This window comes from Mustela putorius, unplaced genomic scaffold (assembly GCF_011764305.1).
Source record: "Mustela putorius furo isolate JIRA1106 unplaced genomic scaffold, ASM1176430v1.1 tig00000179_pilon_pilon_pilon, whole genome shotgun sequence".
NCBI classification, from domain to species: domain Eukaryota; kingdom Metazoa; phylum Chordata; class Mammalia; order Carnivora; family Mustelidae; genus Mustela; species Mustela putorius.
The window spans coordinates 10,530,396-10,554,976 of NW_025421305.1; the positions used below are offsets into that span (position 1 = coordinate 10,530,396).

The following is a 24,581-nucleotide window of genomic DNA, read 5'->3' on the forward strand; positions in this document are numbered from 1 at the left end:
TCATTTTATGGTTTCACTTATCTCTCAAATTCCCCCCTTATAATCCATTAGTTGTTTATCTCTTTTTTTCTCAGTTTCTTTATTGTCCATCATTTGGTCTTCTATATCACTAATTCTCTCTTCTGCCTCATTTATCCTAGCAGCTAGAGCCTCCATTTTTATTGCATGTCATTATAGTATTTTTGGTTTTGACATAGTTAATTTTAGTTCTTTTATTTCTCCAGAAAGGGATTCTTTAGTATCTTCTAAGCTTTTTTCAAGCCCAGCTAGTATCTTAATAATTGTCATTCTGAACTCTGTTGCTGACAGCTTACTAATGTTCATAGTGATTAGGTCCCTGGTAGATGGTACTACCTCTTGTTCTTTTTTTTTGGTGAGGTGAGTTTTTCTTTTTTGTCATTTTGTCCAGAGAAGAATAGATGAATGAGGGAACAATACGCTAAAAGGATGGCAATGACCCAAGAAAAATATACACAAAACAAATCAGAAGAGACCTGAAACCAGGGGGGAAAGAAAGGGAAAAAAAATAGACTATGATCAGGCTAGCGAACAGAACAGAGACACACACTAGATTTTGGGTGTAGTCTGTTAGAAGAACTGCCTATCAAACTTTTAAAGAAAAACATATATGTATAAAAAAATAAGGGTGGATGTGATGAAAGAATGGAATATGACTGTAAAAATGAAAGTTAAAAATTGAAAAGGATTTGTAAAAAGGAATTGATAAAACAAGGAGTTGGTTAAAAAAAGAAAGAAAAACATTTTTTTAAAAAGGAGAGAATGTGATCAGGTGGGAGACTAGAACAAAGCCATACAGTAGATAAAGAGTATATTTTGGTCTGTTAGGAGAAACTGTATCCCAAAATTTTAAAGCAAAACATATATATACAAAAAAATAAGGCTAAATACAGTGAAGGGATAGCATATGATTTAAAAATGAAAATTTAAAAAAAGATTTTAAAAAAGTAATTGATAAGATGTTGGTTGAAAAGGAAAGAAGAAAAATTTAGAAAATAGAAAAATAAAAAAGAAAACTTTAGAAATTAACTTTGAGAGAGTATAGAATCATGGGGGGAAAGGCATGAATTCTATGTGTTGCTTTCTCTTAGTTCTGGAGTTCTACAGTTCTCATTGATCAGTGAGCTTGGTCTTGGCTGTATGTTCTTGCTGATCTTCTGGGGGAGGGGGTCTCTTGCAGTGATTCTCAAATGTCTTTGCCTGAGGCAGAATTGCACCACCCTTGCCAGGGACCAGGATAAGTAATCTGCTTGGGTTTGCTTTCAGTAGTTTTGTTCTCTGAACACTTTCCATATAGGTTTGGAGGAGGAGAATGAAGATGGCAGCCTCCCAATCTCTGGCCAGGAGGAGGTGAGATCCCAGGAGCTGCCCTCTTTAGTGAGTCCTCAGAGAAGAGCAGTCAACCATGCTTGTCTCCCTGGTCTCCAGCAGTGTTCCATGCTCACACAGCTTGTGACCAACCGTTTCTATCTCTGGAGCACAGCCCCATTTGGAGTCTCCAAACCCAGCAGATTTCTTCAGTGTGCTTCTGCACAATTACCCCCAGAGGAGGAGGGGAAGTATCCCTTGGATCTGTCACTTGTGGGGTCTCCACTCAAATAGTGGCCCGACTGTGCATTGGATCATGGTTTATGGCAACCCTGAGCTGAGATCCCACTCCATGGCTCTGTCTTTGCAACCGGCTTCCCTGCTCCAATACCTGGGAGCTCTGCTGCACTCAGACATCCCCAGTCTTTCTGTGAATCTGAGGTTCCTGAAACCACACTGTCCCAGTGAAGGTTGCACTCTCCACTAAGCCACCAGAGTAACATCCCTCAGTGGGGCAGACTTTTAAAAGTTCTGATTTTGTGCTCTGCTGCTCTGTCACTTGCCAAGGAGCCAGCTGGAAGAGCCTTCCTATCTTCCCAAATACCCTGCAGTCTATCTTTCCAAATATTGCCTCAAATTCACTTCTCCGCACATCCTACCTTGTAGAAAGTGGTAGCTTTTCTATTCATAGGTAGCTGCTATTCTTTTCTTCGATCTCCTGTTGAGTTCATAGGTGCTAAGAGTGGTTTGATAGCTATCTAGCTGAATTCCTTGAAGCAGACGAAATTGAGGTCTCCTACTCCTCTACCATCTTGCTCCTCCCCCAGGTTTAACTATTCCTATTTGTAACTCTATTTCTGAGTTACCTGCCAAAGTTGATTGTGTTATAGCAAAGCATTTGAAGTTAGTTATAATAAGCCATGTTAATTCATTATAGGATTATTAATGTTAGACATAGCAAGATTATTAATATCAGGTTCTTTATCAGCTCTCCTCTTACTTAGTTTTAGGCATAAAGAAAGGTGAAAAGAAAATGAACTTGAGATACCTTTTTGATGTTGTTGTTTTGAAAGGATTTAATCTAAAAAGTAAATATTTAAAGACCATTATATTCAATAATTTTTTTTTATTCCTAAAAATTTGATTCAGTGGAGCCAAAAAAAGGAGCACTTGTATCTTAATATGGACAAGTTAAATTTTGAAATGTTGCCATGGACATAGCATATGACTTACAGTGAGAATAAAAATACACGGTAGTCTATATTTATTCATGTTCTTTTTTTTTTTTTTAAATTAAGAGCTGGTATTTTCCTTACATGATGTCATAACTTCAGTTTTGTCACAGAATAGTACTAAAGAATAGTACTAAAGACAGAAAATTAAACAAAAGGTTTTATGTCTTGCAACACTCTAAAATTGTCTTATTTAATAAGAAAAAATGGTTGCGACCTTCTGAATGAAAGAAAAAAGTAAAATACCTGAAGCATTGAACATATATTATTGTAAATGTCAATATTTATGGACTACTGTGAAGACAGTGGTAAAAAAGCAAGTTTTAATAAAAAGTTTGAAACAGAATCATTTAAAATATCTTAACAATTTAAATCATCATAACTTTTTGCATTTCTTTTCTACATTTTTATTTCATATGATAGCGAAGGCAACATGTTTATAAACAGGCATTCATGAGTATAATTATATCTTACATACTGAAAATATTTATACAGAATCTTCTACCAGACTTCTGTCAGCATTCCTATTGTCTATCTACTGTTACCAATTGCAGGTTTGGAAGGCACTATAGCAAAGAGATTAACTGATTCAAAAAAGAGAGAGAGAGATATTATTATATGTGTTATTAAGACAGACCTCTCTTAGTAGATGCTGGTTAATAATCCAAAGAATTTTCCCAACCTTTTGTCCTATCATTTTTGTTGACATAGTCTGTGTTCTACATTGTCCTTTGGCCATGTTAATCTTTCATTCCAATGCGTTTTCTTAGTTCAGCTGCAGTTTTTTCCAGTTGGTGAATGTTCCATTGCCATTGTCTTTTATTTGACTGAATTTTGTTCACCTGACAATGCAAACGCTTAAGAATTGCACCATATCTCTTATGTTGCACCTATTAAAAGAACAGTACACATCAACAGGGCTTGAGAAGGATAAGTAGTAAATAGACATAAAGGATATTTTGACTTCTTTAAAGAAGTAAATATTATTTACTCACTGTAAATAATAATGGTAATAAACATCAACAGTAATAATAACTATTCAAAACTTATTACATGTTAGATACTACACGAGAGCTTTTTAGGCATAATTATATTCTCATAACACCATATGATATAGATGGATATTATTATCTCCATTTTTGTACCAAAAACCCTGAAGATCAAAGAGTTTAAGTAATTCAACCATGGTTTCATAGCTAATAAGTGATCGTATTTGGGATCTGAATTCAAGCAAAGTATCCGTGATGGAATGCCTTCAAGTTATCGAAATAGTTACCAGTTTGGAATAATGGTTTCATTCCCTATATCCTGTGGTTCAATGAAACATAGACCCATCCATCTCAAAGATTCAAAAGATCATGTAGTCATAACAGTAAGTAGAGCAGTATATTTATGCTGAGCTAAGCAAGGCTACACTGGAAAGCAATGAAGCATGGTGGAAAGTGCAAGGTTTTTGTTGTCAGGCCACGAGAAAAGAGAAAGGAAAAAAATTAACGATATTAATGTTATCTATACAAAAAATACTTAATTTTCTTTTTTACAACAGCTTTATTAAGATAAAATTCACATACTATACAATCCATTCTGTAAAGTGGACAATTCAAAATGGGTTTTAGTACATTCACAGAGTTGTACAACTGTTACCACAATCAATTTTTAGAACATATTCATTATGTCAAAAGATAGTATCTGCTAACAGTGACTTCCCATTCCCATACCCCCACTCTTAGCACTAGAAAATTACTAATCTTTCTCTTTATATAGATTTGCCTATTATGCATATTTCTTATAAATGATATCATACACTACATTTTTTTTGTGACTGTCTTCTTCAATTTAGCATAATCTTTTTAGGGTCTTCCATGTTGTATGTATGTATTAGTACTTCATTCCTTTGCATTGTCAAATAATAGTCCATTATAGAATAATATCAAAATTTATTTACCCAATTCATCAGTTGGTGGACATTTGTTTCCAGTTTTTGGCTATTATAAACAATACTGTTATGAACATTCATGTGCAAGTTTTTGTGTGAATTTATGTTTTCACTTCTCTAGAGTCTATACTGAAGAACAGAAGTGAGGGATCATTTGGTAATTCTGTGTTCAACCACTTGAGCAATTGCCAGACTGTTTTCCACAGTGACTGTACCACTTTTACATTCCCATGATTCCTGTGTATGGGTTCAAATTTCTCTATATCTTGAATCTTCTCTTTGCTTTTCCCCCAGCAAAGGTTACTCCCTCTCTGTTTCCAAGCTCCTCCCTCAGCACAGTTTCTTTACCTTTACTATGCCATGAGTTCTTTCAACAGTATGATAAATACTATGGACTCCTTAAGATAATGTTTTTAGTACATAAAATAAAACAATCATGATTACCAAGGAAATAAGTAATATTGAAACAACTCTGCAGCAGTAGTAGGGGAACAGGGACCAAGACACATTAAGTATTCCAAAGTACTACTATAAAAACGAAGTGAAAACTTATCAACAAAAATATTCACATAAGTTCCTATAAACTTTATGCCTTTTTAAATGTCCAATTTTTGTTAATTCTGTGAATTCAGATAATTCGTTGAAATTGGTGGAATTAGGCCTGCTAATATGTTGGCAAAATAAAAAAATGACTTGAAAATTATTAGAAATAAATTAGAATAAACTGAAACATCATATTAGATATGAAGCTGGTTCAAAAGAAGATTTTTTTAACATTGAATATATTTCTATATTAAAAATATATATCCACTATACATAATATATTTGTATATAATATATATTCATTGGTGTTCCAACAAAATATATATCCAATAGAAGAGGGAGAGTATAGTCACTAAATATGTCCATACCCCTGTTCATAGAATATATTCATAGAAATAAAATAACTAAAACAAATTTTTGGTTAATCAAAATCTTTGGTCAGTTGCATAGTAGCATTCTTCTAAAATTATTCTTCAATAGTTAAGCTATGAAACTAACACACAATAGATCAGAGTAGAGCTGTGCAAAGTCCCTTAGGGGAAATCCAGATCATCAGTCATAGCTAGATGTCACAGAAGATTTTAATACTTCTAAAGAAAGAATATATCTTTAGAAGAGGTTTTGTGGAGAATGTAGTATATATATAGAAAGGTGAAGGAGTCATACGCTGGTAGGGATTATTTATCTGAGAAGTATAACTATGTTATGGAGATTGGGTCTTTGAGCACCCAGAACCAGAGGCCAAGAATAGTCAAACTCAGATAACAGCTTTGATTTCCATGCTCACTAACTAAACTTGAAATAACTTGGCTTCCAATGTAGGTAGTTTCCTTATAGGAAGAAGAAGCACTAATGACTATATTTATCTGGTTTCCTTTAGAGTTTTATTATTATAAACTAATAAACTGATACTTGAGCTTTATATGTCAGTTTCTTGTGGACTGTACTAACATCTCTCCATATTTACCAAACGCTGGGATACTAACAAGAATAACTTTCTAAGTTTCCAAGGCTAAAAGGCAGTTTTGATCAAGAAGTGACTACTTTTTTTCACATGCCAATATTTCATTTATCTTATTTTATTTTAATTCTGGTTAACATATAGATTTATATTAGTTTCATGTGTATAATGTAGTGATTCAACAATTTCATACATCACCCAGTGCTCATCACACCACAGGTACATTCCTTAATTCTCATCACCTCTTGCCCCTATCCTGCCACCCACCCACCCTCTGGTAACTTACTGGAATTTAAATAAAAACTTGAAACTAAACAAACAAAAAACCCCAAACACAACAACCAAATAAAACATCACACACACACAGACACCACCACCAACAACAAATGCACAAAGGAAAACAAAAAAAGAAAGAGTGAGGGACCAGACATGACTTTATAAAGGCCAAGTTTGTCTTGTGAGCCTTCTTGAAAGACAAGCATTTGTTCAGCCTCTACTGGTAATGTTCAGACTTTGAATATCTGTTTGAATATCAAGTCTGAGTATCAAACTTGGATATCTGTAGGCACTAAGGATGTAAATCGTTCTGTATAGAACTGAACTTTTTGCCTCTAGGAAGTGGATGGGCTACTACTCTCCTTAGTTACCGTGGCTGGCGAGGCAGAAATAAGAACAATAGTGAAGGAGGGGTGGGGCCAACAAAACACAGTGACATAAAGAAAGCAAGGCCCTGTAAGAGCCAAATCTGACCTCATCAATGCTTTTTTCTGTGTTCCATCCACTCCAGCCACCCTGTTCTTCTATTCTCTGAGCCAAGGTATGTTCCATCTTAAGACCTTTATACTTGCTTTTTCATTTTCCTGGAAATCTCATCCTCAGATCTGCATGCCTTGCTCCTTCACTTTTAGGATTTTGCTGAAAGAGTCCTTCTCAGTAATGCTTTTGATGGCTGCAAGATCTAATATTTCATCTTCCCTTTCCCTGCAGTACATGTATTACATATTCCCTTCTCTGTTCCATTTTGTTTTCTTTTGTCCTTAACACTATCCTTAGCTAATAGGTCTTACTTACATATCTTTTTTGTCTGTCTCTCCAGCTAGAATGCAAGTTCATAAAGACATATATTAGAAAGTGTTTTGTGAAGAATGTAGCACATGCATAGGAAAGTGAAGGAATCATGTGCTATTTTATTCACCACTCCATTATCAGAGCCTAAAGAGTAATTAATTAGCACATAGTATGAGCACAATAAATATGTTGAATAAATTACTGAAGAAATATGTGAATAAAATGAGACAGCTTTTGGAAATCAAATGATGGCTACCCTACTTTGAGAAGAATGTTATATAAAATATATTGTTAAATTCCGTATTGTTCAGAATGTAACAAAGACTGATAAAATGCCATTGTTTTACCATGGAGAAAACGCTCCACTTGGAGATCACTGTTCGTCATTTGAACGTGTCATATAACTTCTCTTTTAGTTATTTAATCTAAAAAGTGTGGTTAAATATATTTGTGGAACTATAAAAACACATATTTTTAAGGCTATGGTTAAATGACTTTTGACAAATGTATACACCCATGTTGTGTCAGTATTTCATTCTTTTTATCACTGAATAGTATTCCATTATATGGATATTCCTCAATTTGTTTATTCATTCTGTTCTTGAGGGTCATTTGTAGTGTTTCTTTTTTGGGGCTATTATGAATAAAGCTTCTATGAGCATTCATATGCAAGTTTTATTTTAAGACATTTTTTTCCCTTGAATAAACACTTAGGGATGGAATTGCTGAGACATACAATGTATTTGCTAATTTTTTAATAAACTGCCAAACCATTTTCTAAAGCAGTCGCACCATTTGATAATCTCACCAAAAAAGCAAGAGAGTTCCAGTTGCTTCATACCCTTAACAACATTTGGTATTATTATTTGTTGTGATTTTAACCCTTCTATTGGTTGTGAAATGATATCCTATTGTGGTTTTAATTTCCTTTTTTTTTTTTTAAGATTTTATTTATTTATTTGACAGTCAGAGATCACAAGTAGGCAGAGAGGCAGTCAGAGAGTGAGAGGGGGAAGCAGGCTCCCCCGGAGCAGAGAGCCCGATGTGGGGCTTGATCACAGGACTCTGAGATCATGACCTGAGCCGAAGGCAGAGGCTTAACCCACTGAGCCACCCAGGCACCCGTGGCTTTAATTTTCATTTCCTTGATGGTTAAAGATGCTGAGCATCTTTTCATGAACTTAGTGGCCATCCTATGTCTTCTGTGAAATTTGTTTATATCTTTTGCCCATTTTTAAAATGGATTGAGCTCTTTATATATAGGCCCTTGATATAAGTCTTCCCTGACCTGTATGTATTGCAAATATTTTTACTCCTATAATTTGGTCTTTTCATTCCTCCTCCCTTTTTTAAGCAGCATGTGGTGTGGGGTGGGGGTAGAGGTGGAGAGAGAATCTTAAGCAGGCTCCCCACTGAGCATAGGGCTCAATCTCACAATCCTGAGATCATGACCTGGGCCAAAATCAAGATTTGGATGCTTAACCAGCTGAGCCATCCAGGCACCTCTGTCTTCATTTTCTTGATCGTGTCTTTTGAAGAATGAGGTTTCAAAGTTTAAGTTCCAGTGTATCAGTTTTTTTCATTACAGTTAGTGCATTTTGTGTTCCAAGAAGTCTTCGCTTAACCCAAATCTTAATAAAGATACTCTCCGATGGTTTCTTCTAGAAGCTTTAGAGTTTTAGTTTTACATTTAGATCTCTGATCTATGAATCTGATCTAATGAATGTTGACATTAAGATATTGAGTTTTATAGATCATGAACTTAGAATATCATTCCATTTATTTAATGTTCTTTAATTTCTCATTAATATTTTTATTATAGAAGTTTTATAGATTTTTTCATGAAATTTCTCAGCAAATATTTTGTGTTCTTTAGTGTCAACGAAGAGTTTTGTTTTATTCATTTCACTTTTCAGTTGTTTGTTGCTACTTCTTGGAATCTATATAGTAATACAATTGATTTTTTGTCTTAACCTTTTATCTTGTGACCTTACTAAATTTACTTGTTTATTAGTCTTTTTGTAGATTCTGTAGGATTTTCTACATAAGCAATCATTCTGTCTGTAAATATAATTTTACTTCTTTACAATCTTTAGGCCATATTTTCTCTTGTCTTATAGCACTGATTAAAACCTCTTAATATAATGTTGCATAGAGGAGATAGGATAATACATCTTTGTCTTATTTCCAATCTTTGGGGGAAAACCAATCAACATTTTATAGTAAATATGATGTTGTTAGCTGTAAGTTGTTTTATAGATGCCCTTAAATAGGTTGAGAAAATTTCCTTTTATTCTTAATTTGCTGAGAGTTGTTATTATGAATGGTGTTGAATTTTGTCTAACGCTGTTTCTGCAACTATCAAGTTATTTCTTTTTAACTCCTTTGATTTTGTTAATGTACTGAATCACCTTGTTTACTTTTTGAAAGGTGAAAATCAAAACTTTCTCTCTTCTCTCTCTCTCTCTATATATATGTATTTGAATTCAATCTGAAAGATTTCATTAGGGGTTTTTGCATCTATACTCATAAGAGACATTGGTCTCTCATTTCTGGTAATGTCACTGTTTGTTTGTTTGTTTTTATATCAGGGTTATGCTGGCTTCCTCAAATGAGTTGGAAAGAGTTTCCTCCATTTTCTGAGAGTTTGTGTAGGCTGGGTGTTATTTCTTCTTTAGATATTTGATAGAATTTACCAGTGATTACATGTTAGTCTGATATTTTTCTTATGGGAAGGGTTTTACTGATAAATTCAATTTTATTGATTCCTACTTCACACCATTTATAAAGCCTAACTTGAAATAGATCATAAGCCTAATCATACAAGTGATTTCTTGTGTTAGTTATATGTGTGTTTTTCTAAAAATTTGTCCATTTCCTCTAAGTCATTAAAGTTACTGACATAGAATTGTTAATAATAGGACTTTATCACCTTTATAAGTCTTCAATACCTGAAGTACCCCATTGTTTTCTTTCTTTTCTTGATCCATATTGCTATGCTACAATACCTGAATACCCCATTGTTTTCTTTCTTTTCTTGATCCATATGCTGTGGTTTATCAATTTGATTAGTCTTTTCAGTTTTTGGTTTTGTTGATTTTTTTCTCCTTTTTTCCCCCCTGTTTTCTAATGATTTCTGCTATTTATCATCTTATTTCTTCCATTTGATTTTGGCTGAATTTATTCCTATTTTTCTATTTACTTATGGTAGAAGCTTAGATAATTACTTTTAAGGTTTTTTTTTCTTTTCTAATATAGGCATTTAAATATATAAAATTTTCTCTAAACACTACTTCAGCTACACCTCCCAATTTTTCAAATATGTTTTCATCATCAATAAATACAAATATTTTCCTTTTAAAAAAGTATTTATTTATTTATTTAGGAGAGAGAGAGCATGAGCCAGGGATAGTGGGGGAGTGGAAGAAGGAGAGGGAGAAGCAGACTCCCCGCTGAGCAGGGAGACTGAAGGCGGGGTTATATCCCATGACCCCAACAATCATGACTTGAGCTGAAGGCAGATGCTTAACCAACTGAGCCACCCAGGAACCCCTAACTTCAATTATTTTCCAATTCTTGTGATTTTTTTTCCACTCATGAGTTATTTAGCATTATAATGCCCAAGTTTAAAATGTTTATGTATTTTGTAGCTATCTTACGGTTATTAATTTCTAATTGAATTCTGCTGTGACTGAGAGATTCAAATTGTTTGCAATTTATCATCTAGTGTATTGTTTATCTTGGTGAATGTTCCATTTGCACTTGAAAATAACATAAAATGAATAGTTAGTTGGACTATTTTATAAATAGGTTAAGTTAGTAGGTAAGTTGTTCAAATTTTCTACGTACTTACTGATTTTATCTACTGTTCTAGCAATAATTCCAAAAGTTATTAAAATCTTCAATATGATTGAAGATTTGTCTCTTTTTATTTTTAGTTCTGTCAGTTTTTCTTATGTATTTTGAAACTCTGATTAGGTGAATTCACATTTATTCCCTTTTCATTAATTGACTCTAGCTTAGTAGTCTGTACTCTGAAATCTACTTGATATTAATAAAACCAAAACCAGCTTTCTTTTTTTTTAAGTTTTTATTTTATTTTGTTAATATATAGTGTTATAATTAGTTTCAGATGGACAATATGGTGATTCAACACTTCCTGTGTTGTATGTCATCTTGTGCTCTTTATCTGCTTCACTCCTACCCCCACCCAGCTCCCCTCTGATAACCATGAGTTTGTTGTCTGTAATTAGGAGTCAGTTTCTTGATTTCTCTTTCCTCTTTCTCTCCTTTCCTTGTTTGTTGCTTGTTTTGTTTTTGTTTTGTTTTGCTTGTTTTGTTTTGTTTCTTAAATTCCACATATAAGTGAAATCATATGGTATTTGTCTTTCTCTGGCTAATTTTGCTTAGAATACTCTCTAGCACCATCTGTGTCATTGCAAACTGCAAGATTTCATTCTTTTTTTTTACAGCTGAATAATATTCCATTATATATATGTATGTATATGTACATATTTATGTATATGTATGTATACCATTTCTTTATCTATTAATTGATAGACAATTGGGCTGCTTCCATATAGCTATTATAAATAATGCTGCTATAAACATAGGGGTGTATGTATCCCTTTGAATTAGTGTTTTTGTATTCTTTAGGTAAACACCCAGTAGTGTGATAGCTGGATCATAGGGTAGCTCTATTTTTAAGGAATCTTGAAATCTCTTTTGAGGAACCACCATATTCCACTGAGGTTGCACCAGTTTGGATTCCCAACAAGAGTGCACAAGGGTTCCTTTTTCTCCACATCCTCATCAACACCTGTTGTTTCTTTTGCTGTTGATTTTAGCCATTCTGACAGGTGTTCAGTGATATCTGATCATAGTTTTGATTTGCATTTCTCTGAGGATAAGTGATGATGAGCATCTTTTCATGTCTATTGGCCATCCGTATGTCTTCTCTGGAGAAATGTCTGTTCACACCTTTTGCCCATTCTAAAATTGAATTATTTGGGTTTGGGGTGTTGAGATTTGTAAGTTTTTAAAAATATTTTTTATTTATATTTTTATTTTTATATTTTATATAATTTTTATATATATTATTTATATTTTTATATTTTTATTTATATTTTTGAGTACTAGTCCTTTATTGGGTATGTCATTTGCAAATATCTTTTCCCAATCTGGAGGTTGCCTTTTAGTTTTGTTGATTGTTTCCTTTACTGTGCAGAGCATTTTATTTTGATGTAGTACCAATAGTTTATTTTTAGTTTTGTTTCCCTTGCTTCAGGAGACTTAACTGGAAAAATGTTGCTGTGGCCAATATCAAAGAAATTATTGCCTGTGTTCTCTTCTTGTATTTTTGTGGTTTCAGGTTTCATAGTGGGCTCTTTTGTCCGTTCTGAATTCATTTTTGTGTATGATGTTAAGAAAGTGGTCCAGTTTCATTCTTTTGCATGCAGCTGCCCAGTTTTCCCAGTATCATTTGTTGAAAAGACTGTCTTTTTCCCATTGCATAATCTTGCCTCCTTTTTGATGATTAATTGACCTTATAATTGTGGGTTTGTTTCTGGGCTTTCTATTCTGTTCTACTGACTTATATGTCTATTTTTGTCCAGTATCATACTGTTTTGTTTCCTAAGGTTTGTAATATAACTTGAAGTTGGATTGTGATACCTCTACTTTTGTTTTTTGCTTTCAAGATCGCTTTGGCTATTCAAGGTCTTTTGTGGTCCCACAGATTTTTAGGATTGTTTGTTTTAGTTCTGTGAAAAATGCTGTTGATAGAGATTGCATTAAATCTGTAGATTGCTCTGGGTTGTATAGACATTATAACAATATTTGTTCTTCCGACCCATGAGCATGGAATGTCTTTCCATTTATTTGTGTCATCTTCACTTTCTTTCATCAGTGTTTTATAGTTTTCAGAATAAAGGTTTTTCACCTCTTTGGTTAAGTTTACTCCTAGATATTTTATTTTTTTTGGTGGAATTATAAATGGGATTAATTTCTCTTTCTGCTGCTTCATTATTAGTGTGTAGAAATGCAACAGATTTCTGTATATTGATTTTTTTAAATCCTGTGATCTTACTGAATTCATTTATCAGTTCTAACAGTTTTTTGGTGGAATCTTTAGGGTTTTCTATGTATGTAGTGTATATAATGTCAGGTCATATGCAAATAGTGAAAGATTTACTTCTTCCTTACCAATTTGGATGCCTTTTATTTCTTTCTCTTGTTTGATTGCTGTGGCTAGGAGTTCCAGTACATATTGAATGAAAGTGGTCAGAGTAGACAACCTTGTCTTGTTTTTGATCTTAGGGGAAAAGCTCTGTTTTCCACCATTGAATACGATGTTGACTATCGGTTTTTCATATATGGCCTTTATTATGTTGAGGTATGTTCCCTGTAAATCTACTTTGTTGAGGGTTTTTATTATGAATGGGTGTTGTACTTCATTTAATGTTTTTTTCTGCATCTATTGAAATGATCATATGGTTTTTATCCTTTCTCTTATTTTTTTATCCTTCCTCTCATTGATGTGATGCATCATGTTGATTGATTTTTGAATACTGAACCATCCTTATATTCTGGAAATAAATCCCACTTGATAATGGTGAATGATTTTTTAATGTATTTTTGGATTCAGTTTGCTAATATTGCTGAGGATTTTTGCATCTATATTCATCAGAGATATTAACCTGTGGTTATTCTTTTTAATCCTGTGTTTTTATCTGGTTTTGGTATCAGGGTAATTCTGGTCTCATAGAATGAATTTGGAAGTTCCCTTCCTCTCCTATTTTTTGGGAAAGTTTGAGATGAGCAGATATCAACTTTTCTTTACATGTTTGGTAGAATTCATCTGTGAAGCCACCTGGTTCTGGACTTTCATTTGTTGGGAGTTTTTTGATTACTGATTTAATTTCATTGTTGTTAATCAATCTGTCCATATTTCCTTTCAGTTTTAAGAACTTTAGTTTTTCTTGTAGTACATGTCTACTGGAAGCAAAGCTCATCAGCTCTGATTTAACTGAATTAAATGTTTCACCCTCATTTAAAAAAAATTTCATTAGATAATAGATCTTATATGGAATTCTTGCTTGACCTTTCTTCTTGTACCAGCAATTTAATGATGCCTTCCATTTGCATTGGCCTCTATGTCTATGCTTTTAAAAACTCAATAATCAATTATAGCAAGGTTTCAAATTATAGAATGTTACAAAAGTTACAAAAGTCAATCATTTTCCTATATGCCAGTAATGAACAAGTAGAATTTGAAATGAAAAAAACTTAGCATTTACATTAGCATCTGCCCCCAGATGAAGTACTTACGTATAAATCTAACAAAACACGTATAAGATTTATATAAGTTAAACTACAAAACCCTGATGAAAGAAATGAAAGAATAAACACACAAAGAGATAGTCCATGTTCATGGATACGAAGACTCAATATAACCAATATGTCAGTTCTTCCCAGCTTTATCTGTAAAGTCAATGCAAATCCAATCAAAACCTCAGCAAGTTATTTTACAAATATCAATAAACTGATTCTAATGTTTACATGACAAGGCAAAAGACCCAGGATGGCTGAACTGAAAACTGATACTATCCAACTTCAAACTTTACTGTAAAGTTGTGGTAATCAAGACAGTGTGGTACTGGTAAAAGAACAGCAGATAGATCAGTGTAACAGAATGGAGAGCCCAGAGATAGACCCACATAAAAATAGTCAACAGATCTTTGACAAAGAAACAAAGGTAATATAGTGAAGCAAAGACAGTTCCTTTAATAAATGGCACAGAAACAATTGGTCATCCACATGCAGAAACATAAATCTAGACAAAGACTTTATATTCTTCACAATAATTAACTCAAAGTAAATCACAGACCTAAACATAAAATGCAAAAACTCTTAAAAAGATAATTTAGGAAAAAACCCAGATGATCTTGGGTATGAGTAATGACTTTACGATACAACACCAAAGGCACAAGCCATGAAATAAATAATTGATAGGCTGGACTTCATTAAAATTAAAAACCTTGCTCTGTAAAAGACACTATCACAAAAGAATGATAAGAGAGGCCACAGACTGGGATGTTTACTTTGATGATTTCTACTGAACTGTCTTTAAGTTCAAGAAAGAGCATATCTTCTGTTATGTACAACCTGTTGTTAACTTCACCCAATAAATTTTTCAACATTTTTTTCAATTCTAAGATTTCCATTTTTTTAAATGACTAAAATTCTCTCTTTTTACCCATTTATCCACCTTTTTTTCTGTAGAATATTTAATATATGTATCGAAATTTTCAAACAACTTCTGAGTCAACTGTGATTCTGTTTTTATTGATTATTCTGTTAGTTATGGGTAATACATTTCTATTTATTCACATGTCTAAGAATGTTTCATTATTAACTGAATGCTGTATATATATCGTAAACTCTGGATTCCATTATTTCCCTCTGAAGTATTGAATTTTGTTCAAATAATCAGGTAAGTTTCTGATAGAGCATACTGATCCTGTGAGACCTTATTTAATATTTTTGTTAGAGTGTCTATTTCAGTTCTGTCCTTAAGTCTAGGCCTTGCTCTTAGTCTGGCTTTTAAATCAAAGACATTCTTAGTTCTGAGTGTGATCTTTATTCCTAAGGTGTGGCAGTAGAGAGGTGTTGGCAGATGCTGTAGTGGGCAGATGCTGAAATTCCAGCATTCTTGCTCCTTGGAATTTTATCCCCCACACATGTTCAGCTCAGGTTAAAACCATGAATTTGAAGGGAACAAATATGGAACATGGAGGCTACCAATAAGGCCAAATTTAATATTTACTCAATCAGCCTCATGAGGAGGAAGATAAAGATCCATAAAACAGTATGAAGTGATTTCAAATTAAGATGATATTATTATTAGTCATAATACTGGTAGTAGTAATAGAAGTAGTTTGGTGGTAGTGATAATTATTAGAAGAACATATTAAAAATTGGAAAAATCATAGACCTTACCTTTTGATCCAATGATTCTGATTCTTGGTGCAAAGGGGGTATTCTATAATGTTCATTACATTATTTAATTTTTTAAGATTTTATTTATTTATGAGGGAGAGAGAAATAGAGGTAGGAGGAGCAGAGGGAAGAGGAAAGTAGACTCTATGCTGAGTACTGAGCCCCATGCGGGGCTTGATCCCTGGACCCTGAGATTATACCTGAGCCAAACCAAGAGTTGGATGCTTAACCAACGGGCCACCCAGGCACCCCCATTACATTACTTTTAATAGTGTAACCTTGGAACCCATTGAATGTCTATCAGTTGTAGCATGGTTAAATAAATTAAGGTATAGATATACTGTAGCATATTTTGTAGCAGTTAGAAGGATTGAAGTAGGCCCATACATACTAATATGAACAAAAAAATCTGTGAGACAGGTTTTTAAGTAAAGCAGTTGCAAAATTATATGTGTGGTACATTTATGTAATCTTCCCTTACATAGGAAATGATTTCACACACACACACACACACACACACACACACGCACATTAATTTAAATGCACACACACACACAAAACTTGAAGCATATACACTAACCATTTGTTGCCATTAATGAGAGGTGAACATGATAAGAGAGAGCAATGCAATGGGAAGTGGTCATCAAAGGAACTATAGCCTTCTCCCTAATACTTTAATCGTTTATAAGGAGAATGCACTCCAATTGAAATGAAACCATTTTTTAAAAAAGATTGAAAGAAGTGAAGTACAAAAGACTTGGATTCACATCCTACTCTTGTCTCTGAGCTAAATAACCTCTTAGAAGTTATTTAAATTTCTGAGATTTTGCAAAATAGGTTATGAGAATATAAATGGAATAGCTTATGAAAACTGCTTGAAAAATACCAGGCACTCAATAAGCAATAGATTCAATACTTCTGAACATTTCATCTTGTACATTTTATAAAATAGAATAATAAAGATAATAAAACTTTACCATGTAATCTAGATATCTGAATAATTCTTATCCTGTCTTTAGCTCACCTTTTAACCTTTGCTTCTCTGGGTTTTTCTCATACAACTAGATTTTTAGTTGCAGAATCATTTCTGTGGGTGACCTCAAGAAATGAATGCATTAGTTAATTGTATAAGCTGCATGTTATATTATATCAAGTAAAATATATTTTGCTCCTGATCCCTAGTAGCTCTTAAAACCCTCTAAATTTGGGGAGGAGTCAAGATGGCGGAGAAGTAGCAGGCTGAGACTACATCAGCTAGCCGGAGATCAGCTAGATAGCTTATCTAAAGATTGCAAACACCTGCAAATCCATCGGCAGAGAAGAGAAGAAGAACAGCAATTCTGGAAACAGAAAAACAACCACTTTCTGAAAGGTAGGACCAGCGGAGAAGTGAATCCAAAGTGATGGGAAGATAGACCCCGGGGGGAGGGGCCGGCTCCTGGCAAGCGGCAGAGCAATGGCACACAAAATCAAGACTTTTAAAAGTCTGTTCCGCTGAGGGACATCGCTCCAGAGGCTAAACCAGGGCGAAGCCCACGCGGGATCAGCGTGGCCTCAGGTCCCGCAGGGTCACAGAAGGATCGGGGGTGTCTGAGTGTCGCAGAGCTTGCGGGTATTGGAACGGGAAAGCTGGCTACAAGAGACAGAGCCGACAGTAAGATCACAGCTCGGGGTTACCTTGAACTGGTCGCAGGCTTGGTGAGCTCGGAGCGTGGCCGGAGGTCAGGCAGACGGAAGTAAATGGGCGCTGTTCTCTGAGGGCGCACTGAGTAGTGGGGCCCCGGGCTCTCGGCTCCTCCGGCCGGAGACCAGGAGGCCGCCATTTGTATTCCTGTCCTCCGGAACTCTACGGAAAGGGCTCAGGGAACAAAAGCTCCTGAAAGCAAACCCGAGCGGATTACTCAGCCTGGCCCCTGGTAAGGGAGTTGCAATTTCGCCTGGGGCAAAGACACTTGAGAATCACTACACCAGGCCCCTCCCCTCAGAAGATCAACAAGAAATCCAGTCAAGACCAAGTTCACCTACCAAGGAGTGCGGTTTCAATACCAAGGAGAGCAGCAGAATTCCAGAGGAGGAGAAAGCAAAGCACGGAATTCATGGCTTTCTCCCTGTGATTTTCTTTTTTTTTTTTCCTGTGATTTTTTTTAGTCTTGCAGTTAATTTAATTTTTTCTTTATCATTTTTTTTCTCTTCTTCTGCTAAAATTTTTTTAACCTTTACCCTTTTCTTTTTTAACGTTTTTTAACTATAAAAAATATATATAAAACTATATATATTTTAACTATAAAATATATATATATAAATATATATATTTTTTCCTTTTTATATTTTTCTTTATTCGTTTTATTTTTTTAAAGTCTTTTATTTTATTTTCTTTCTTTCTTTTTGAACCTCTTTTTATTCCCTTTCTCCCCCCTTACGATTTGGGATCTCTTCTGATTTGGTTAAAGCATATTGTCCTGGGGTTGTTGCCACCCTTTTAGTATTTTACTTGCTCCTTCATATACTCTTATCTGGACAAAATGACAAGGCGGAAAAATTCACCACAAAAAAAAAAGAACAAGAGGCAGTACCGAAGGCTAGGGACCTAATCAATACAGACATTGGTAATATGTCAGATCTAGAGTTCAGAATGACAATTCTCAAGGTTCTAGCCGGGCTCGAAAAAGGCATGGAAGATATTAGAGAAACCCTCTCGGGAAATATAAAAGCCCTTTCTGGAGAAATAAAAGAACTAAAATCTAACCAAGTTGAAATAAAAAAAGCCAGTAATGAGGTGCAATAAAAAATGGAGGCTCTCACTGCTAGGATAAATGTGGCAGAAGAAAGAATTAGTGATATTGAAGACCAAATGATAGAAAATAAAGAAGCTGCGCAAAAGAGGGACAAACAGCTACTGCACCACGAGGGGAGAATTCGAGAGATAAGTGACACCATAAGACGAAACAACATTAGAATAATTGGGATTCCAGAAGAAGAAGAAAGAGAGAGGGGAGCAGAAAGTATACTGGAGAGAATTATTGGGGAGAATTTCCCCAATATAGCAAAGGGAACGAGCATCAAAATTCAGGAGGTTCAGAGAACGCCCCTCAAAATCAATAAGAATAGGCCCACACCCCATCACCTAATAGTAAAATTTACAAGTCTCAGTGACAAAGAGAAAATCCTGAAAGCAGCCCGGGAAAAGAAGTCTGTAACATACAATGGTAAAAAAATTAGATTGGCAGCTGACTTATCCACAGAGACCTGGCAGGCCAGAAAGAGCTGGCATGATATTTTCAGAGCACTAAACAAGAAAAACATGCAGCCAAGAATACTAGGCTATCATTGAAAATAGAAGGAGAGATTAAAAGCTTCCGGGACAAACAAAAACTGAAAGAATTTGCAAACACCAAACCAGCTCTACAGGAAATATTGAAAAGGGTCCTCTAAGCAAAGAGAGAGCCTACAAGTAGTAGATCAGTAAGGAACAGAGACAATATACATAACAGTCACAGTACAGGCAATACAATGGCACTAAATTCATATCTCTCAATAGTTACCCTGAATGTTAATGGGCTAAATGCCCCAATCAAAAGACAGAGGGTATCAGAATGGATAAAAAACGAAGCCCATCTATATGTCGCCTCCAAGAAACTCATTTTAAGCCTGAAGACACCTCCAGATTTAAAGTGAGGGGGTGGAAAAGAATTTACCATGCTAATGGACATCAGAAGAAAGCAGGAGTGGCAATCCTTTTATCAGATCAATTAGATTTTAAGCCAAAGACTATAATAAGAGATGAGGAAGGACACTATATAATACTCAAAGGGTCTGTCCAACAAGAAGATCTAACAATTTTAAATATCTATGCCCCCAACATGGGAGCAGCCAACTATATAAACCAATTAATAACAAAATCAAAGAAACACTTCAACAATAATACAATAATAGTAGGGGACTTTAACACTCCCCTCACTGAAATGGACAGATCATCCAAGCAAAAGATCAGCAAGGAAATAAAGGCCTTAAACGACACACTGGACCAGATGGACATCACAGATATATTCAGAACATTTCATCCCAAAGCAACAGAATACACAGTGCAGATGGAACATTCTCCAGAATAGATCACATCCTCGGTCCTAAATCAGGACTCAACCGGTATCAAAAGATTGGGATCATTCCCTGCATATTTTCAGACCACAATGCTCTGAAGCTAGAACTCAACCACAAGAGGAAGTTTGGAAAGAACCCAAATACATGGGTTCTTTAGCATCCTTCTAAAGAATGAATGGGTCAACCGGGAAATTAAAGAAGAATTGAAAAAAATCATGGAAACAAATGATAAAGAAAATACAATGGTTCAAAATCGGTGGGACACAACAAAGGCAGTCCTGAGAGGAAAATATATAGCGGTACAAGCCTTCCTCAAGAAACAAGAAAGGTCTCAGGTACACAACCTAACCCTACACCTAAAGGAGCTGGAGAAAGAACAAGAAAGAAACCCTAAGCCCAGCAGGAGAAGAGAAATCATAAAGATCAGAGCAGAAATCAATGAAATAGAAACCAAAAAGACAATAGAGCAAATCAACGAAATGAGGAGCTGGTTCTTTGAAAGAATTAATAAAATTGATAAACCCCTGGCCAGACTTATCAAAAAGAAAAGAGAAAGGACCCAAATAAATAAAATCATGAATGAAAGAGGAGAGATCATAACTAACAACAAAGAAATACAAACTATTATAAGAATATACTATGAGCAACTCTACGCCAACAAATTTGACAATCTGGAAGAAATGGATGCATTCCTAGAAACATATAAACTACCACAACTGAACCAGGAAGAAGTAGAAAGCCTGAACAGACCCATAACCAGTAAGGAGATTGAAACAGTCAGTAAAAATCTCCAAACAAATAAAGGCCCAGGGCCAGACGGCTTCCCGGGGGAATTCTACGAACTTTTAAAGAAGAACTAATTCCTATTCTTCTGAAACTGTTCCAAAAAATAGCAATGGAAGGAAAACTTCCAAACTCACTTTATGAGGCCAGCATCACCTTGATCCCAAAACCAGACAAGAATCCCATCAAAAAACAGAGCTATAGACCAATATCCTTGATGAACACAGATGCGAAAATTCTCACCAAAATACTAGCCAATAGGATTCAACAGTACATTAAAAGGATTATTCACCATGACCAAGTGGGATTTATTCCAGGGCTGCAAGGTTGGTTCAACATCTGCAAATCAGTCAATGTGATACAGCACATCAATAAAAGAAAGAACAAAGGGGCGCCTGGGTAGCTCAGTGGGTTAAGCCACTGCCTTCGGCTCAGGTCATGGTCTCAGGGTCCTGGGATCGAGTCCCGCATCGGGCTCTCTGCTCAGAAGGGAGCCTGCTTCCTTCTCTCTCTCTCTGCCTGCCTCTCAGTGTACTTGTAATTTCTCTCTGTCAAATAAATAAATAAAATCTTTAAAAAAAAAAAAAAGAACAAGAACCATATGATACTCTCAATAGATGCTGAAAAAGCATTTAACAACGTACAGCATCCCTTCCTGATCAAAACTCTTCAAAGTGTAGGGATAGAGGGCACATACCTCAATATCATCAAAGCCATCTATGAAAAACCCACCGCAAATATCGTTCTCAATGGAGAAAAACTGAAAGCTTTTCTGCTAAGGTCAGGAACATGGCAGGGATGTCCATTATCACCACTGTTATTCAACATAGTACTAGAAGTCCTAGCCTCAGCAATCAGACAACAAAAGGAAATTAAAGGCATCCAAATCGGCAAAGAAGAAGTCAAATTATCACTCTTTGGAGATCATATGATACTATATGTGGAAAACCCAAAAGACTCCACTACAAAACTGCTAGAACTTGCACAGGAATTCAGTAAAGTGTTAGGATATAACATCAATGCACAGAAATCAGTTGCATTTCTCTACACCAACAACAAGACAGAAGAAAGAGAAATTAAGGAGTCAATCCCATTTACAATTGCACCCCAAACCATAAGATACCTAGGAATAAACCTAACCAAAGAGGCTAAGAATCTATATTCAGAAAACTATAAAGTACTCATGAAAGAAATTGAGGAAGACACAAAGAAATGGAAAAATGATCCATGCTCATGGATTGGAAGAATAAATATTGTGAAAATGTCTATGCTACCTAAAGCAATCTACACATTTAATGCAATTCCTATCAAAGTACCATCCATCTTTTTCAAAGAAATGGAACAAATAATTCTAAAATTTATATGGAACCAGAAAAGACCTCGAATAGCCAAAGGGATATTGAAAAAGAAAGCCAACGTTGGTGGCATCAAAATTCCGGACTTCAAGCTCTATTACAAAGCTGTCATCATCAAAACAGCATGGTACTGGCACAAAAACAGACACATAGATCAATGGAACAGAATAGAGAGCCCAGAAATAGACCCTCAACTCTATCGTCAACTCATCTTCGACAAAGCAGGAAAGAATGTCCAATGGAAAAAAGACAGCCTCTTCAATAAATGGTGTTGGGAAAATTATCTGGATAGCCACATGCATAAAAATGAAATTGGACCATTTCCTTACACCACACACACAAATAGACTCAAAATGGATGAAGGACCTGAATGTGAGAAAGGAATCCATCAAAATCCTTGAGGAGAACACAGGCAGCAACCTCTTCGACCTCAACCACAGCAACATCTTCCTAGGAACATCACCAAGGCAAGGGAAGCAAGGGAAAAAATGAACTATTGGGATTTCATCAAGATCAAAAGCTTTTGCACAGCAAAGGAAACAGTTAACAAAATCAAAAGACAACTGACAGAATGGGAGAAGATATTTGCAAACGACATATCAGATAAAGGACTAGTGTCCAAAATCTATAAAGAACTTAGCAAACAACACCCACAGAACAAATAATCCAATCAAGAAATGGGCAGAGGACATGAACAGACATTTCTGCAAAGAAGACATCCAGATGGCCAACAGACACATGAAAAAGTGCTCCATATGACTTGGCATCAGGGAAATACAAATCAAAACCACAGTGAGATATCACCTCACACCAGTCAGAATGGCTAAAATCAACAAGTCAGGAAATGACAGATGCTGGCGAGGATGCGGAGAAAGGGGAACCCTCCTACACTGTTGGTGGGAATGCAAGCTGGTGCAGCCACTCTGGAAAACAGCATGGAGGTTCCTCAAAATGTTGAAAATAGAACTGCCCTATGACCCAGCAATTGCACTACTGGGTATTTACCCTAAAGATACAAACGTAGTGGTCCAAAGGGGCACGTGCACCCGAATGTTTATAGCAGCAATGTCCACAATAGCCAAACTATGGAAAGAACCTAGATGTCCATCAACAGATGAATGGATCAAGAAGATGTGGTATATATACACAATGGAATACTATGCAGCCATCAAAAGAAATGAAATCTTGCCATTTGCGACAACATGGATGGAACTAGAGCGTATCATGCTTAGTGAAATAAGTCAAGCAGAGAAAGACAACTATCATATGATCTCCCTGATATGAGGAAGTGGTGATGCAACATGGGGGCTTAACTGGGTAGAAGAAGAATCAATGAAACAAGATGGGATTGGGAGAGAGACAAACCATAAGTGACTCTTAATCTCACAAAACAAACTGAGGGTTGCTGGGGGGATGGGGGTTGGGAGAAGGGGGGTGGGGTTATGGACATTGGGGAGGGTATGTGCTTTGGTGAGTGCTGATTCACAGACCTGTACCCCTGGGGATAAAAATACATGTTTATAAAAAATAAAAAATAAAAAAAAAACCTCTAAATTTTCCCTCTCTTCTTAAAGTTGCAGCTCAGATCCTACAAAATTTAGTCAAGATTAACCCTAGTGAATCTCAAAATACTTCACATAATGTCCATCATCACAAAATATTGCTTGTAGCACTCATCATTTGCTAAAAATTTCTTTACTGCCAAGTCTCCCTTCCCTGAAATTTGTTGGCTTTGCCAAATAACATTTTAATCACTGAATGTTGCTTTGAAGCTTGTTTTGGTGATTTTATGGTATTTTGCTTCCCTAGTTTTTTCACCAATTCCTTCTTCTAAAACATATATAAAGTCAGATAATAAGCTGGAGAAAAAGGCTTTTGGGGATAAAAATTTAGAAATAATTGTTTTATTCAGATATGGTCTGTAAATACAAAAAACATCTATTTGACAAAAAAATGTGAAATTCAAAACCTATTTTCATTTTTTCTGAACCAAAAATTATAAAATCAACATTAACATCAAAACTAAAACATGCAAAGTACAAAATGTTTGAAAGCATTTAGCATTTAGGATTAGAACAAAAGAATGCTATAATTCAAGTAAGAGATGACCATGAGCTGTACCAAGGAAATGGCTAAAGACATGCAGGAGAGGCGAGAAAAGAAAAGACTCAAATAAGAAAAAATTCATAACAATATTCTGGTATTTGAATTTATCTTCTTTATAAAAATGGCTGTTTTGAGAAAGCAGTTAATTCTTATCGATGTGCAATTCTCATCAA

The 24,581-nt window shown here is 35.1% G+C and overlaps 1 protein-coding gene across 5 annotated transcripts in view; it reads right to left on the reverse strand.

The window, feature by feature from the left end:
* Nucleotides 1-2,859: 2,859 nt before the first annotated feature.
* Nucleotides 2,860-24,581, reverse strand: part of CCDC122 (coiled-coil domain containing 122) — a 41,006-nt gene continuing 19,284 nt past the window's right edge. For 4 of the 5 annotated variants that reach the window (XM_013059846.2, XM_004759246.3, XM_013059848.2 and 1 more), the window contains one exon: nt 2,860-3,448. In XM_013059846.2, the coding sequence (XP_012915300.1) occupies nt 3,299-3,448 (150 nt within the window). In that variant the 3' untranslated portion in view covers nt 2,860-3,298. Of the gene's footprint in view, nt 3,449-17,881; nt 17,943-24,581 lie in introns of those variants that run through there. The other variant, XM_045076642.1, reaches the window with a different exon arrangement.